This window comes from Pristis pectinata, chromosome 14, assembly GCF_009764475.1.
Source record: "Pristis pectinata isolate sPriPec2 chromosome 14, sPriPec2.1.pri, whole genome shotgun sequence".
NCBI classification, from domain to species: domain Eukaryota; kingdom Metazoa; phylum Chordata; class Chondrichthyes; order Rhinopristiformes; family Pristidae; genus Pristis; species Pristis pectinata.
This window is the reverse complement of record NC_067418.1, coordinates 33,129,744-33,144,469: the sequence shown is the minus strand read 5'-3', so window position 1 is coordinate 33,144,469 and position 14,726 is coordinate 33,129,744. Positions and strand designations below refer to the sequence as shown.

General features: G+C 40.9%; 1 protein-coding gene across 2 annotated transcripts in view; it reads right to left on the bottom strand.

Annotated features, from left to right (window-relative positions):
• Positions 1–14,726, bottom strand: part of syt8 (synaptotagmin VIII) — a 69,469-nt gene that overhangs the window by 19,419 nt on the left and 35,324 nt on the right. For both annotated transcript variants that reach the window (XM_052029518.1, XM_052029517.1), the window contains 4 exons: positions 14,506–14,595; positions 12,890–13,057; positions 7,485–7,652; positions 3,496–3,613 (listed from right to left, as the gene is read on the bottom strand). In XM_052029518.1, coding sequence (XP_051885478.1) covers positions 3,496–3,613; positions 7,485–7,652; positions 12,890–13,057; positions 14,506–14,595 — 544 coding nt within the window. The remainder of the gene's footprint in view (positions 1–3,495; positions 3,614–7,484; positions 7,653–12,889; positions 13,058–14,505; positions 14,596–14,726) is intronic.

The window sequence follows — 14,726 nt, the reverse complement described above, 5'->3', positions numbered from 1 at the left end:
CTTCAATATGTAGATAGACTGGGAAAATCAGTTTAGCACTGGATCCCAAGAGAAGGAATTTGTAGAATGCCAATGAGATGGATTTTTAGAGCAGCTTGTGGTTGAGCCCACCAGGGAAAAGGCAGTTCTGGATTTGGTGTTATGCAATGAACCAGATTTGATTAGGGAGCCTAAGTAAGGGAACCCATTAGGAGGCAGTGATCAAAATATGATAGAATTCACCCTGCAGTTTTTGAGGGAGAAGCTAAAATCAGATGTATTGGTATTACAGTTAAGTAAAGGTAACTACAAAGGCATGAGAGAGGAGCTGGCCAAAGTTGATTGGAAGGGGACCCGAGCAGGGATGATGGTGGAACAGCAATGGCAGGAGTTTCTGGGAGATGTAGGATCAGTTCATCCCAATGAAGAAGCATTCTAAAGGGAGGATGAGGCAACCGTGGCTGACAGGGGAAGTCAAAGACAGCATAAAAGCAAAAGAGAGGGCATAGAATATTGCAAAAATTAGTGGGAAGTTAGAGGATTGGGCAGCTTTTAAAAACCAGCAGAAGCAACTAAAAAAAATGAGGGGAGAAAAGATGAAATATGAAGGTAAGCTAGCCAACAATATAGAAGTATTTTTAGATATATAAAGAGTAAAAGAGAGGCAAGAGTGGACATTGGACCGCTGGAAAATGACGCTGGAGAGATAGTAATGGGGAACAAAGAAATGGTGAATGAACTAAATAAGTATTTTGCATCAGTCTTCACTGTGGAAGACACCAGCAACGTGCCAGAAATTCAAGAGAATCAGGGGGCAGCAGTGAGTGTAGTGGCTATCACTAAGGAGAAGGTGCTTGGGAAGCTGAAAGGTCTGAAGGTGGATAAGTCACCTGGATCAAATGGACTACACCCTAGGGTTCTGAAAGAGGCAGCTGAAGAGATTGTGGAGGTATTAGTAGCAATCTTTCAAGAGTCACTAGAGTCCGGAATGGTTCCAGAGGACTGGAAAGTCACAAATATCACTCCATTCTTTAAGATGAGAGGGAGGCAAAAAAACAGGAAATTATTGACCAGTTAGCCCGACTTCAGTGGTTGGTAAGATTTTAGAGTCCATTATTAAGGATGAGGTTTCAGGGTACTTGGAAGCACATGATAAAATAGGCTGAAGTCAGCGTGGTTTCCTTAAGGGGAGATCTTGCCTGACAAAGCTGTGGGAATTCTTTGAGGAAGTAACAGGCAGGATAGACAGAGGAGAGTCAGTGGATGTTGTTTTCTTGGATTTTCAAAAGGCCTTTGACAAGGTGCTGCACATGAGGCTGCAAACAAGACAGGAGCCCATGGTATTACAGGAAAGGTACTAGCATGGATAGAAGATTGGCTGACTGGCAAAAGGCAAAGGGGAGGGAATAAAGACGGCCCTTTCTGGTTGGCTGCCAGTGACTAGTGGTGTTCTGCAGGGGTTGGTGTTGGGTGCGCTACTTTTTACATTATATATTAATGATCTCTATGACGGAATTGATGACTCTGTGGCCAAGTTTGCAGATGATACCAAGATAGGTGGAGGGGCAGGTAGTGTTGAGGAAGCAGGGGGTCTGATAAAGGACTTGGACAGGTTGGGAGAATGGGAAAAGAAGTGGTAGATGGAATATAGTGTTGGGAAGTGTATGGTCACGCACTTTGGTGGAGGAAATAAAAGCGGAGACTATTTTCTAAATGGGGAGAGAATTCAGAAATCGGAGGTGCAGAGTAGTGCAGGATTCCCTAAAGGTTAACTTGCAGGTTGAGTCAGTAGTAAGGAAGGCAAATGCAATGTTAGCATTCTTTTTAAGAGGACTAGAATATAAAAGCAAGGCTTTAAAAGGTGTAGGTCAGACCGCATTTGGAGTATTGTCGGCAGTTTTGGGCCCTATATCTAAGGAAGGATATGCTGGCATTGGAGAGGGTCCAGAGGAGGTTTACAAGAATGATCCCAGGAATGAAAGAGTTAACATATGAGGAACACCTGATGGCTCAGGGCATGTACTCACTGGTGTTTAGAAGGATGAGGGGGGATCTCATTGAAACCTACCAAATATTGAAGGGTCTAGATAGAGTGGACATGGAGAGGATGTTTCCCGTAGTGGGAGAGTCTGGGACCAGAGGGCACAGTCTCAGAATAGAAGGATGTCCCTTTAGAACTGACATGAGGAAGAATTTCTTTAGCCAGAGGGTGGTGAATCTGTGGAATTCATTGCCACAGACGGCTGTGGACGCCAGGTCATTGGGTATATTTAAAGCAGAGGTTGATAAGTTCTTGATTAGTAAGGGTGTCAACTGTTACAGGGAGAAGGCAGGAGAATGGGGTTGAGTGGGAAAAATAAATCAGTCGTGATCGAATGGCAGAGCAGACTTGATGGGTCAAATGGCCTAATTCTGCTCCTATGTCTTATGATCTTATGGAAAGCATGTACCACCAGGCTCAAGGACAGCTTCTATCCTGCTGTTATAAGACTATTGAATGGCTCCCTAGTTTGAGAAGGTGGACTCTTGACCTCACAGTCTACCTTGTTATGGCTTTGCATCTTATTGTCTGCCTGTACTTTCTCAGTAACTGTAACACCTTATTCTGCATTCTGTCATTGTTTTCCCTTGTACTACCCCAATGCACAGATGTGATGGCATGATCTATCTGGATGGCATGCAAAACAAAGTTTTTCACCTTACCTTGGTACATGATTTAGATTTATTATCACTGACATAGATGATGTGAAATTTGTTTTTGCGGCAGCAGTACAGTGCATAAACATAAAATTACTAAAATTTCTATGAACTACATGCAACAATAATAAACCAATTTACCAATCTATATGTAGCATACAGAGGACAGAGCATGTTTTATTGATGATAGAAGATTGCTATAAATATATTACAGAGAGAATAGCGGGTAATTAGGAATTTGTTGCACTAAAGGATCAGAAACGTAATCTCCTTCAACCTTCTCCTCTCCATTTCTTTATCTCCTAGTCCTCTTCTTCTCTTTCAGTCTCCATTCTTTCTGCCACTCCTTCCCCTTTCCGTTTTGATCTCTCACTCTCTCTTGCTCTCACCTATCTCACTTACTTTGCTACCCACTTCTTCTCTCCCTTCCTATGTTCTCCCACCTCCCTCTTGTCTACTTCTTTGTTCTCTTCCCTACCCTTGTTCTGCTTCCCACTTCTCCCCAATTTCCCCTCCTCTGCCTCTTCCACTTCCTTTTCATTTCTCTCCATCAGTGTTTTTGATGGGCCAGAGATCAATATGTTGTCAGTTCATTATCATCCATTTTGCATTCACACTTAAGAACATTTTCACACCCAGGATCATAATTTTAATTTTAAAGACTTTTACTTGGGAGGAAGTACTTATCACCCAGAGCAACTTCTTAACAAATAGTACAAATGGAACAGGTAACTTTGGCAGATTGTTCCCATCTTACTTTGTGCAGGAGTCAATTTCACTAAATATAGAGCATAAGTGTTTCTGTTTCAAAACTCTTACCAGATGAACCATCTTTATCCATCACCTGCAGGTTCTTGGCTTCTAAAATGACAACTGTTAACTTGCTTGAAGCAGGGACATAACGGAGAGACAAGCAGATATCACCATGTTCCACATCCTAATCAAGAAACCAAGCAAAATAAAAATAGTCAATATTCAGGCAATGCCATTCAAGTGCATGAAATAACAGGGAGTATTGTTACTGGGAGAATTCAGCAACCAAAGATCCCCCACTGGCCTGGTTTATTTTTGTAATTTTCTGACATGGAATATCACTTATTAGTGTGAAATTTTGCAAGGTTTGGGCTGAGTAACTCCTCCTCAAATTTGTCATCATCCTCTGCATTCAGGAGAAAATAAATCCAAACCTGTGAAGAATTTCAACCTGAAACATAAATCTGTCATTCCTCTTTGATTGAACGAGGACTGTATCTGCTGCAGTACTTATCCGTATCTGATAATATTACAGATTTTCATCATTCCACGTCTATCTGCCTTTAATCCTGAATTGGTTTTGATTTGTGGTCTATAGCACCTATATAACCAAGATACAGACATTAAGGGCTTTCAGATACAGTTACATTTTATCTTGGAAATATTCAATATTAGAGAGAACCATAAACTTTTCTGTTCTGTGTTTTTTCATATGTTCAAATGTAATAATTCCCAAAGAGTTTTGGGAAGCTATTTCCATTGATCTCAAGTGGAGCTTCAAACATTCAGCTATGTTTGACTGAACATAACAGCTTCTTGCTTATAACAAAATGTCAGCACAATTGTAATATTCCCTGGTCACTCAAAACTTCTGATGTAGTAGACATTACTCTTCATACCAAAGAATGTCACCTGTTCAGCTTATGCTTCTCCTGAGAACACACTGGTTGTTTCTGTGAAAGAAAGAACTATTGGACTGCAAATCCATCAAGCAGTGAGTTGATCTGAGGTTAACGGCACTGAATAAAATGTATAGGCATTCCCAATTCCTGTCAAGATTTCCATGCATTACATTTGATGGTGAAGCCCTGAACCGTTAAACAGAAGGGAAGCATTAGTTTTCTTTCTTGCTCCATTAATTTAATTTCCTCCGCGTGTTACCTTTCTACTTTAACAAAGCCTTGTCTCATACCTCCAGCTGTCCTCCAAAAGACTGTCCAAGCAGTCTGATATTCCATTGTCTATTTAGTCCAAGGAGCCATCATAGACAATGTCATTCCATTTCTCCACCTATATATTAATGTGCAGTAACAACTGTGCACACACTTTCCAGGGGTGATCACTGGATAATGAGCAGTGATTGATATTCCCCACACCTACTTGAGAGGCTTAACGCCAGTCTCATTCAACTGAGATTAGTGGTATTAATTCATAACACTGTGGCAGTAAGGTGTGGTTGTGGAATATGAAGCTGACCTCTTGGAGAGAGTAGTGAGCCTGTGGAATTCTCTACCACAGAAAGCAGTTGAAGCCAATTCATTAAATATACTCAAGGAGTTAGATATTATTCTTAAGGCTGGAGGGATCAAGGGAAATAGAGAGAAAGCCAGAACAGGGTACTGAATTTGAATGATCAGCCATAATCACTTGGAATGGTGGAGCAGGCTTGAAGGGTTGAATGGCTGACTCCTTCTCCTATTTTCTATGTTTCTATATTTCCATATCTTTTCTAGCTCTACAATTTCCTTGAATTTTACTAATAATTACATGATCAAATCCTCTGCTTTCTAAAGAATAGAAATATGAAATGTATGTAACATGATCCTTCTAAAATAATAATCTTCACATAATTTCAAAAGACTGTCTTATAGAATATGAGTTATATACAAATAAAAGATGTCATATATTTGAATAGAAATTGGATCTATTTGCACTGATATTTTACACATAAGTTGTTTTGTACATCCTTTAAAGTGTCTGTGCCTCTTTCAAGTGGAAGTCCTGCCCAATAGTATAGTAGGCCGGGGATTTCCAACTACAGTTCAACTAAAATGGGTTGTGATTATTGTGACATCTTTCACAATGTAATAATGTGCCTTTCTGACAGAAACTGTCACAAGATTTTGTAAGCTATCACCTGTGTTTTTAGCTTTGAGTAAAGTAAGGAACAAACCATGAAGAAAGATGACAAGCAAACATAACATTTTTGTTTTGGTCTATTCATGTGCCTGGCTGAGTTGAGTCTGCACCATACACTAAAAATATCATTACTGGGTCTCATTACTGGGCCTCACAATAATGCATGAAAACATGTTGTGATCTCTATGGGCCAATGAGCCCCTCCCTTGCATGAGAGAGGATCAACGATGACAATTGCCTGGGCGTGCTGTGAGGAGGAGATGTGGCAGTGCACTCTGAATACAATCCCATGCTCCCCCAAGGATGAGATTGATGGGATTACTCTGAGAGTCTTGATGGGCTGAATGGCTATTTTCTTAATTCATAAGAAAATATTATAAATATAATATGATAAATAAATGCAGCACTTATTTAAAGTAGTTGAAATCCAATTTCTAGGTAGTTGTCTTTAACAATCTGTATTTATTAGCAATAGATGATGACATTAAAATGATTTTAAATGCTATTAAGAGTTGCTGAGTGATAGAACAATGAAACCCAACGTACAGTTTGTTTGGATCTGTCCAATAGATTCCTTTGACCTTGAACAATCCAGGACTTGCACTCCAATGTTTAGTATGATTTAAAAACGTAGTTCTTATTTCCTAAATCCTTTAACTTGTGTTAGACCTTGTCAGTTTGCTTGCTCATCTGAACATCCAAAGTGCAGGGTCTATTGATATTCTGACTGAAGCATTTAACCACATCCTCCCAAACAGATTTCCCTGCATTAGATTGACCTGTTGATACTGGACCAGGTGGTGCGGGATCCAGCTGCTGCCTGGACCCTCCATCTTCAATGCCTGCCTGCCACTTGTGTGTATTATTTCTCGATGCAGAGTGTAATGTTGGTTTTACTGTGCTATATGATTAAATTCCTGTTTTAAAAATACTGTGTTTATTTCCTTTTCAATGACACAGTACAAAATTCAGAGCATGTCCAGTCTCACGAGTGTGGATGTAAGTCGGAGTAGCCATGTCTTTGTTGTGCTCAGCAGTGAATCTATATAATTAAGCACAAATATCAAGGCTAAAACCGTTGGAATTTACATGGAGAGCTGGATGGGCTGACCATTTGCACCTGAGATGAGTTGCATGATGTGTAATAGGTTCCACGCTGCAAGTAGGCTTCAGGTGTTACACCCTGCAGTCCTGCTCCCAGTTTACCCTGATGACCTTAGACGGTTCCCTGCATTGTTTTTAAAGGTTCCTGATAGAGACTTTTAAAATCTATTCAAATAGACTTAAATAATTGAAACAGTTAAAAATTATAAAAACTTTTTAAAAATAAGTGTTCAATTTGAAACACATTAAAACATCAACAAGTAATTAATATTAAAATAAAGTAATGCAAGTCAAACAGTTACATTCTCCGCAGGGTAGGTGACCACAATCAAATGCATGGTGTGGCCCTTCGTACGCCAGCCCTCTTCAGAGGAAGTGAGGCAACATGCATCCAGCCCCCCTCCTCAGTTCATGGTTGTTCCACAGCTGGACTCAGCAGTGAGACCTGTGGTGAAGGTGCCACATATGGCTGAATGCACGCAGAAGTCAGAGATGTGCCGATCACTAGGGATCTGTTCAATGTCAATCAGCTAACTCTTCCATGTAAATTTATCAGTGTAGTTTTCTAAATTGAGACATATTAGTGCATTTTGAAATGCAAATATAGAGACCTGTCTAACTGGCAGTATTTTTAAAATGGATTTCAAATAGTCTCAATCTTTAAAGAGTGGCAATTTTCGTTCCATTGCATAATGATTAATAACAATGAAGGGGTGGTAAAATTAACTCATTTTCTGTTTTATTTTAGATTTCCAACATTCATGGTTTTGACTGAAGCACATTTTCCTAGGTCTTTAATGATAAAACCTTACCTCTTCCTTCTGAGCTCTGGTTAGGTCATGCCATTCTTCCACTGCATAGTTCAGGTTAACTGTACTGAGTGGGATTCTCACTTCACCAATTATGTCATGTTTGGAGAATCTGTTGAAGTCATATACTTGCATCACCACAACTTTATTCTTCATTTCATCTTGCTTGACCTGGGGTAAGCAAAAACAGCACTTGAGTGAATTAGAAAAAAGTCCAACTAGAGCAGACCAATTAACTGGAATTTTCAATACTCTCAAACTAGCTTGGGTCAGGCTATATGCTAATTGTAGGAGAGAAAGAGCAGCCAGGTGTTTTAGAAGCATGTCAATGAAAAGTTAGGTAAGTTTTGGCCTTCCTGTCAAGTTAATGAATAAGGAAGCACAGAGTCAGGGATGAAAGGCAGCAAGAGATTCATGCAGATGAAGAGAAAGTTCTTCCTTTCTGTAATGATCACTTCCAGTAAACTGTTATTAATTTTCTAACAAGATCAGGATATAGAAAGTGCATAAATAACCGGGGGCATGGGCTGAATAGAGATTCTACATTATTTGATCTGGAGTTTTAAATTTCAATTGAAAGCCATGTGAGAATCACTCAGTACTTTCCATACATCAAGGCAATGCACATTGTGCATTTAAAGTGAAAGCTTAAGCCCCTTTGGACTTTCAGACAATTAGCTCTTCCATAGAAACTACACTGGCTCAGCTCCTGGTGGCTGCTGCTAGGACTGACACTAGACATCTGCAAGGAAGGACATGATGGACCAGTAGAACAGAAGCCCATGGATGTAAGACAACATTTCTTTATCTAAACAATGACCAGATCAATGGTTATGACCTGTTTTCTCATGGACATCCTGAACTAGTTTTATGTTTGTCTCTTCAGAAAAGACAGTGTCTCCTGGCCACTTCAGATAAATCATCCACATGTTCAATAAATGCTCTAAACCAAGTGATGATTATCAAAATCTATTAATTTGAAATAGAATGACTCACACATAATTACTATAGGAATTATTTTATGGAAAAGAAACATAGCTAAGGGAGATACTTAAAGAGAAATGACAAGAGGATTTATTTTCCTCTGGTTTCCCAGTTGTGAATTTGGCAATACAAATCAACTGTCTGTTATAGAAAGTGACTTTTTCTTATATTCATTCAAGGTATGTGGGCTTCACAGGCTAAACCAGCAGTTAATTGCCCATCTGGAATTGTCCTTGAGAAGGTGTTGGTGAGCTGCCTTCTTGAACCACTGAAGTCCTTGAGGTGTGGGCATACCCATAATGCCATTAGCGAGGGAGTTCCAGGATTTTGACCCAGTGACTGTAAAGGAATGGTGATGGTTTGTGGCTTGGAGGGAAACTTCCAGGTAGTGGTGTTCCAATACCTTTGCTGCCCTTGTCCTTCCAGCTAGTGAGGTTATGGGTTTGGAAGATGCTGTCAAAGGAGTCTTGGTGCATTGCTGTAATGCATCCTGTAGATGGTAAAAACTGCTGCTACTGTGCCTTGCTGGTGGAATGACTGAATAGTTGTGGATGGAGTGGGCTGCAATGTTCTGTATGTTGTTAAGCTTCTTTAATGTTTTTGAAGCTGCACTCATCCAGACAAGTGAAGAGTATTCCATCACACTCCTGATTTGAACCTTGTCGATGATGGATAGGTTTTGGGGAGCTAGGAGATGAGTTAGTTACCATAGGGTTTCTAGCCTCTGACTGATTTCTATTACTTCTTCATGGTTGCCTACTTTTCCACCTTTCATGGAATCTCCACACCATCATGATTGAAGATGCTCCAGATTACAGCCTCTGCTGTCTGTGTCTCCACATCATCATGATTGAAATTGGAAAAACATTGAAAATCACGGCTACACGCCAGCATTGTACCATTTTATGTCACCATCATCACAGCTAAAATTAACTCACCTATCTAAAATTTTACCTTTATCTGTTTATAATACAAAATAGTTATAGAGTACTACAGCACAGAAACAGGCCCTTCGGCCCATCTAGTCCATGTCGACCTGATCTTCTGCCCAGTCCCATCTACCTGCACCTGCACCATATCCCTCCAAACCCTTCCCATCCATGTACCCATCCAAACCTCTCTTAAATGTTACAATTGAACCCGCATCTACCACTTCCACTGGCAGCTCGTTCCATACTTGCACCACCCTCTGGGTGAAGACATTCCCCCTCAGATTCCCCTTGTATATTTCACCTTTCACTCCATAGTGCCTTGGAGCATGGCATGTTGGTGTGAAGAGAAGATGTGTTAACGCACACAATTTTCAGCCAACAATCTCAGCAACATTTTAACATTTTAATGTGATGATACTGATTGGATGACTTTTTTTTTACAGAATGACTTTTGACAGCTTTGATCAGTTTTGCAAAACATTTGTCTATTTAAATAGCTTGACCATGTTCCTAAAAGTAGACACTTGTGAATCATCCTTCAGCTCCTATGGGAGAACGAGGAGTTCATAGAAAAGAGTTACAGGGAGGCAGTCACTCCTAAGCTGCAGGAGGCAGGTAGCTGGGTGACCGTCAGGAGAAGGAAGGAGAATAGGCAGATAGTGCAGAGTACCCCTGTGGCCATTCTCCTGAATAACAGATATACCACTTTGGATACTGTTGGGGGAACGACCTACCAGGGGAAAGCCACAGTGACCAGGTCTCCGGCACTGAGCGTGGTTGTATGGTGCAGAAGGGAAGGGGGGAGAAGAGGACAGCGGTAGTGATAGGGGATTCAATGGTAAGGGGGGCAGAAAGGAGATTCTGTGGATGTGAAAGAGACTCCCGGATGGCATGTTGCTCACTCTACTGGGAGTATTCTCCAGACACCACAATAGCAGCTGAGACACCGAGGAGCAGATCGGGAGGCAGATTTTGGAAAGGTGCAAAAATAACAAGATTGCTGTCATGGGTGATTTCAACTTCCCGAATATTGATTAGCACCTCCTTAGTGTAAAGGGGATAGATGGGGCAGAGTTTGTTAGGTGTGTCCAGGAAGGATACCTGACACAGTATGTGGACAGGCCGACTAGAGGAGAGGCCATACTGGACCTGGGACTAGGCAATGAGCCTGATCAGGTTTCAGATTTCTCAATGGGAGAGCATTATGGAGACAGTAACCAGAGCTCCTTGACTTTTACTGTAGCCTTGGAGAGGGATAGGAGCAGATAACATGGGAAAGTATTTAGTTGGGGGAGGGGGAATTATGATGCTACTAGGCAGGAACTTGGGAGCATAAACTGGAAACAGATGTTCTTGGGAAAGTGCACAATGGAAATGTGGAGGTTGTTTAGGGAGTACTTGCGTAGGGTTCTGGATAGGTTTGTCTCATTGAGGCAGGGTAAGGATGGTCGAGTGAAGGAACCATGGTTGACGAGACGTAGAATATCTCGTCAAGAGGAAGAAAGAAGCTTACCTGAGGTTTAGAAAGTAAGGGATCAGACAGGGCTCTGGAGAGTTACAACGTAGCCAGGAGGGAGCTTAAGAATGGACTTAGGAGAGCTAAAAGGGGGCATGAGAAGGCCTTGGTGAGTAGGATTAAGGAAAACCCCAATGTGTTCTACACGTATATGAAGAATAGGAGGATGACTAGAGTGAGGGTAGGACTGATCAGGGATAAAAGAGGAAACATGTGCCTGGAGTCGGAAGAAGTAGGGAAGGTCCTTAATGAATACTTTGCTTCAGTATTCACCAGTGAGAGAGACCTTGATGTTTCTGAGGATGGTGTACAACAGGCTGATATGCTAGGGCATGTTGACATGAGGAAAGAGGATGTGCTGGAACTTTTGAAAAACATTAGGATAGGTAAGTCACTGGGGCCAGATGGGGTCTATCCAAGGTTATTATGGGAAGCAAGGGAAAAGATTGCTGAGCCTTTAGTGATGATCTTTGCATCCTCACTGGTCACAGGAGTAGTGCCAGATGATTGGAGGGTGGCAAATGTTGTTCCTTTGTTCAAGAAAGGGAGTAGGGAATTACAGGCCAGCGAGTCTTAATTCAGTGGTGGGCAAGTTATTGGAGAAGATTCTTAGAGACAGGATTTATGGGGATTTGGAGAAGCACAGGCAGATTAGGGACTGTTAGCATGACATTGTGAGGGGCAGGTCATGCCTCACAAGCCTGATTGAATTCTTTGAGGATGTGACAGAGCACATTGATGAAGGTAGAGCAGTGGATGTGGTGTACATGGATTTTGTAAGGCGTTTGATAAGGTTCCTCATGGAAGGCTCATTCAAAAAGTCAGGAGGCATGGGATCCAGGGAAACTTGGCTGTGTGGATTCAGAATTGGCTTGTTCATAGAAGACAGAGGGTGGTTGTAGATGGAAAGTATTCTGCCTGGAGGCCGGTAACCAGTGGTGTTCCACAGGGATCTGTTCTGGGACCCCTGCTCCTTGTGATTTCTATGAATGACTTGGATGAGGATGTGGAAGGGCGGGTTAGTAAGTTTGCTTATGACACAAATGTTGGTGGTGTTGTGGATAGTGTAGAAGGTTGCTGTAGGTTACAACAGGACACTGATAGGATGCAGAGCTGGGCTGAGAAGTGGCAGATGGATTTCAACCTGGAAAAGTGTGGTGATACACTTTGGAGATTGAATTTGAAGGCAGAATACAAGTTTACTGGCAGGACTCTTAGCAGTGTGGAAGAACAGAGGGATCTTGGGGTCCATGTCCATAGATCCCTCAAGTTTGCCATGCAGGTTGATAGAGTTGTTAAGAAGGCGTATGGTGTGTTGCCCTTCATTGGTCGGTGTATTGAGTTCAACAGCCGCAAGGTAATGTTGCAGCTCTACAGAACTCTGGTTAGACCACACTTGGAGTACTGTGTTCAGTTCTGGTCATGTCATTATAGAAAGGACATGGAAGCTTTAGAGAGGGTGCAGAGGAGATTTACCAGGAGGCTGCCTGGATTGGAGAGCGTGTCTTATGAGGATAGGTTGAGCGAGCTAGGGCTTTTCTCTTTGCAGAGAAGGAGGATGAGAGGTGACTTGATAGAGGTGTACAAGAGACTTTTTCCCAGGGCAAAAATGGCTAACACGAGGGGGGCATAATTTTAAGGTGATTGGTGGCAGGTATAGGGTGATGTCAGATGTAAGTCTTCTGACACAGAGAGTGGTGGTGCATGGAGCAGAGGTGGTGAAGGCAGATACATTAGGGACATTTAAGAGACTCTTAGATAGGCATGTGAATGATAGAAAAATGGAGGGCTATGCGGGAGGGAAGGGTTAGATAGATCTTAGAGCAGGATTAAATGTCAGCACATCATTGTGGGCCGAAGGGCCTGTACTGTGCTATAATGTTCTATCTTCAATAAATCATCCTTGATTTGTGTTCAACTGTCCTATCCCAGTGTGGCGATCTATTAATTGATTTAAAAATAAATGCAAGAAGTACCTTGAATGTGAATTGTTCTTTGAAAATAGGATTAAGCGTTTTTCTGTACACCTTAGTTTCAAATTTCACCGTCATTTTTGGAGAAATGTACACAATAACGTAAGGATCAGACGTTCCTCCAAAATCCATAGCCTTTAAGTCTGTTGCCTGTAGAACTCCAACAGTAAACTGCAAGGAATCATAGGCATAGCAAATATAAATCAGTAATTACTTGGATTGAAATTTTTCAAATTGATACAATAGCCCAGATTTTGCAAATAATCATGATCAGGATTCGTCATCATTACACCAAGAATCCTGTGACTAATTCTGGAATACACACATGCCCAGTTACGCATAGGAATCCAGTGGTTGTTGTCATTGATTCATTGCTCCTTCTAACAGTTTGCTATTTTGCAGCCTTCTCCAGCATAATCTCCAGAATCACTGACCTGACAAAAGCTTCAGGGATCTATGGATTATTCCTGCTCTCAGAAACCCTGAAAATGTTGGGCTTTGTGCATAAGGTGCACTGAGAGTTTTTATTATTAAACCAAAATTATAGCTCAGTAAAAGCTCTGAGCTTAAATAAATATTCCAAAATATAAAAGATTTTAAAGTATTTGCAGCATTTATTTTTATGAAATTATTCTTATGTTTATATTAAATTATTCTTATATTAAGTTATTCTTATTCTTATGTGTCTGCAAATTTTATTTCACTGTTGGCAAAATGTTTGCAATTTAAATTAAAAATTGTGCTTTTTGCTGTCCCTTTTGTTGTCTGTGAAAATTCTTATCGATTGGCAAGTCTGTGTCAATTGGCTATTTAGCCAGATTGTTGGTAGAATTCCAATTGCTGGACCTCAGGATTCCCTTTGAACTGATGCCTGACCACAAGTGACATCAAGAAGTCCACCCCACAGAGATCTATTTACCTTTATGTACTGTTTTCTTCAAGGTAATGGGAAAGAATGTCATTTCTCTGCTGACTACAAAATGTAGGTTGTTATTGTAATGTTCCACAGCTAATCATGTGCACGTGAGAGGGAGCTGATGTAAATATAGAGAGATCATCCCATCCCAACCAATATACTGTATATAGAAGGGAGAGAGCAGCACACACTCCCTCTTTCAATCAAAACTTTGGCAGCCAAAAGGTGGGAGCAGACCCACGTCATCGGCTGCACCCAAAATTGATGCTGCATTTTAACTGAGGAAATGCTCCGGTCTGTCCTCCAATTATCCATGAGCTACTCAATGACAGATTTACTGGGAATAAAATAATATTTAATGAACTATTGCAACATCCATTTCTTCCACTCTACTTTTTTTTGTATTCCTGCCCTGAAATATTGTGGTTTGGTTCGAGAGACTCCAAACTTCCTTCACCTATTAACCAAAGTGGCCATTCTGCGTGTGAAGCATACTTGATAAGTGATTGTGGAAACATCATTGCCAAATATTACCTTGTTTTTTTATTCTTACCTATATTATTATACATCCAAGTAGGGAGTCTCTGAGCTGTGATAAGCAGGAAACCTGATGGAATATACTTCTATCCCCTCACTTCAAAAGATGTGCTTTTAGTTCACAGTAGCTGATGAATGAAATCAACTACTGCAATGTTATACTTACATTTTCATTCTTAGCATCATAGTCCAAGGAACATTGCAATTTTCCATAGTTTTCTACTGCTCCATCCAAATCATCCATGTCTGGCTGCACCTTTAAAACACCATAGAAAGCTAACCATCAGCAAAGGTTTAACTTTCTCTATCCTAACTAAAGGTAGATGTGTAAACTGATTAGGTGTGCTAATGGCAAGATGGACAGAAACACCTGTCGAAAATTTTGTG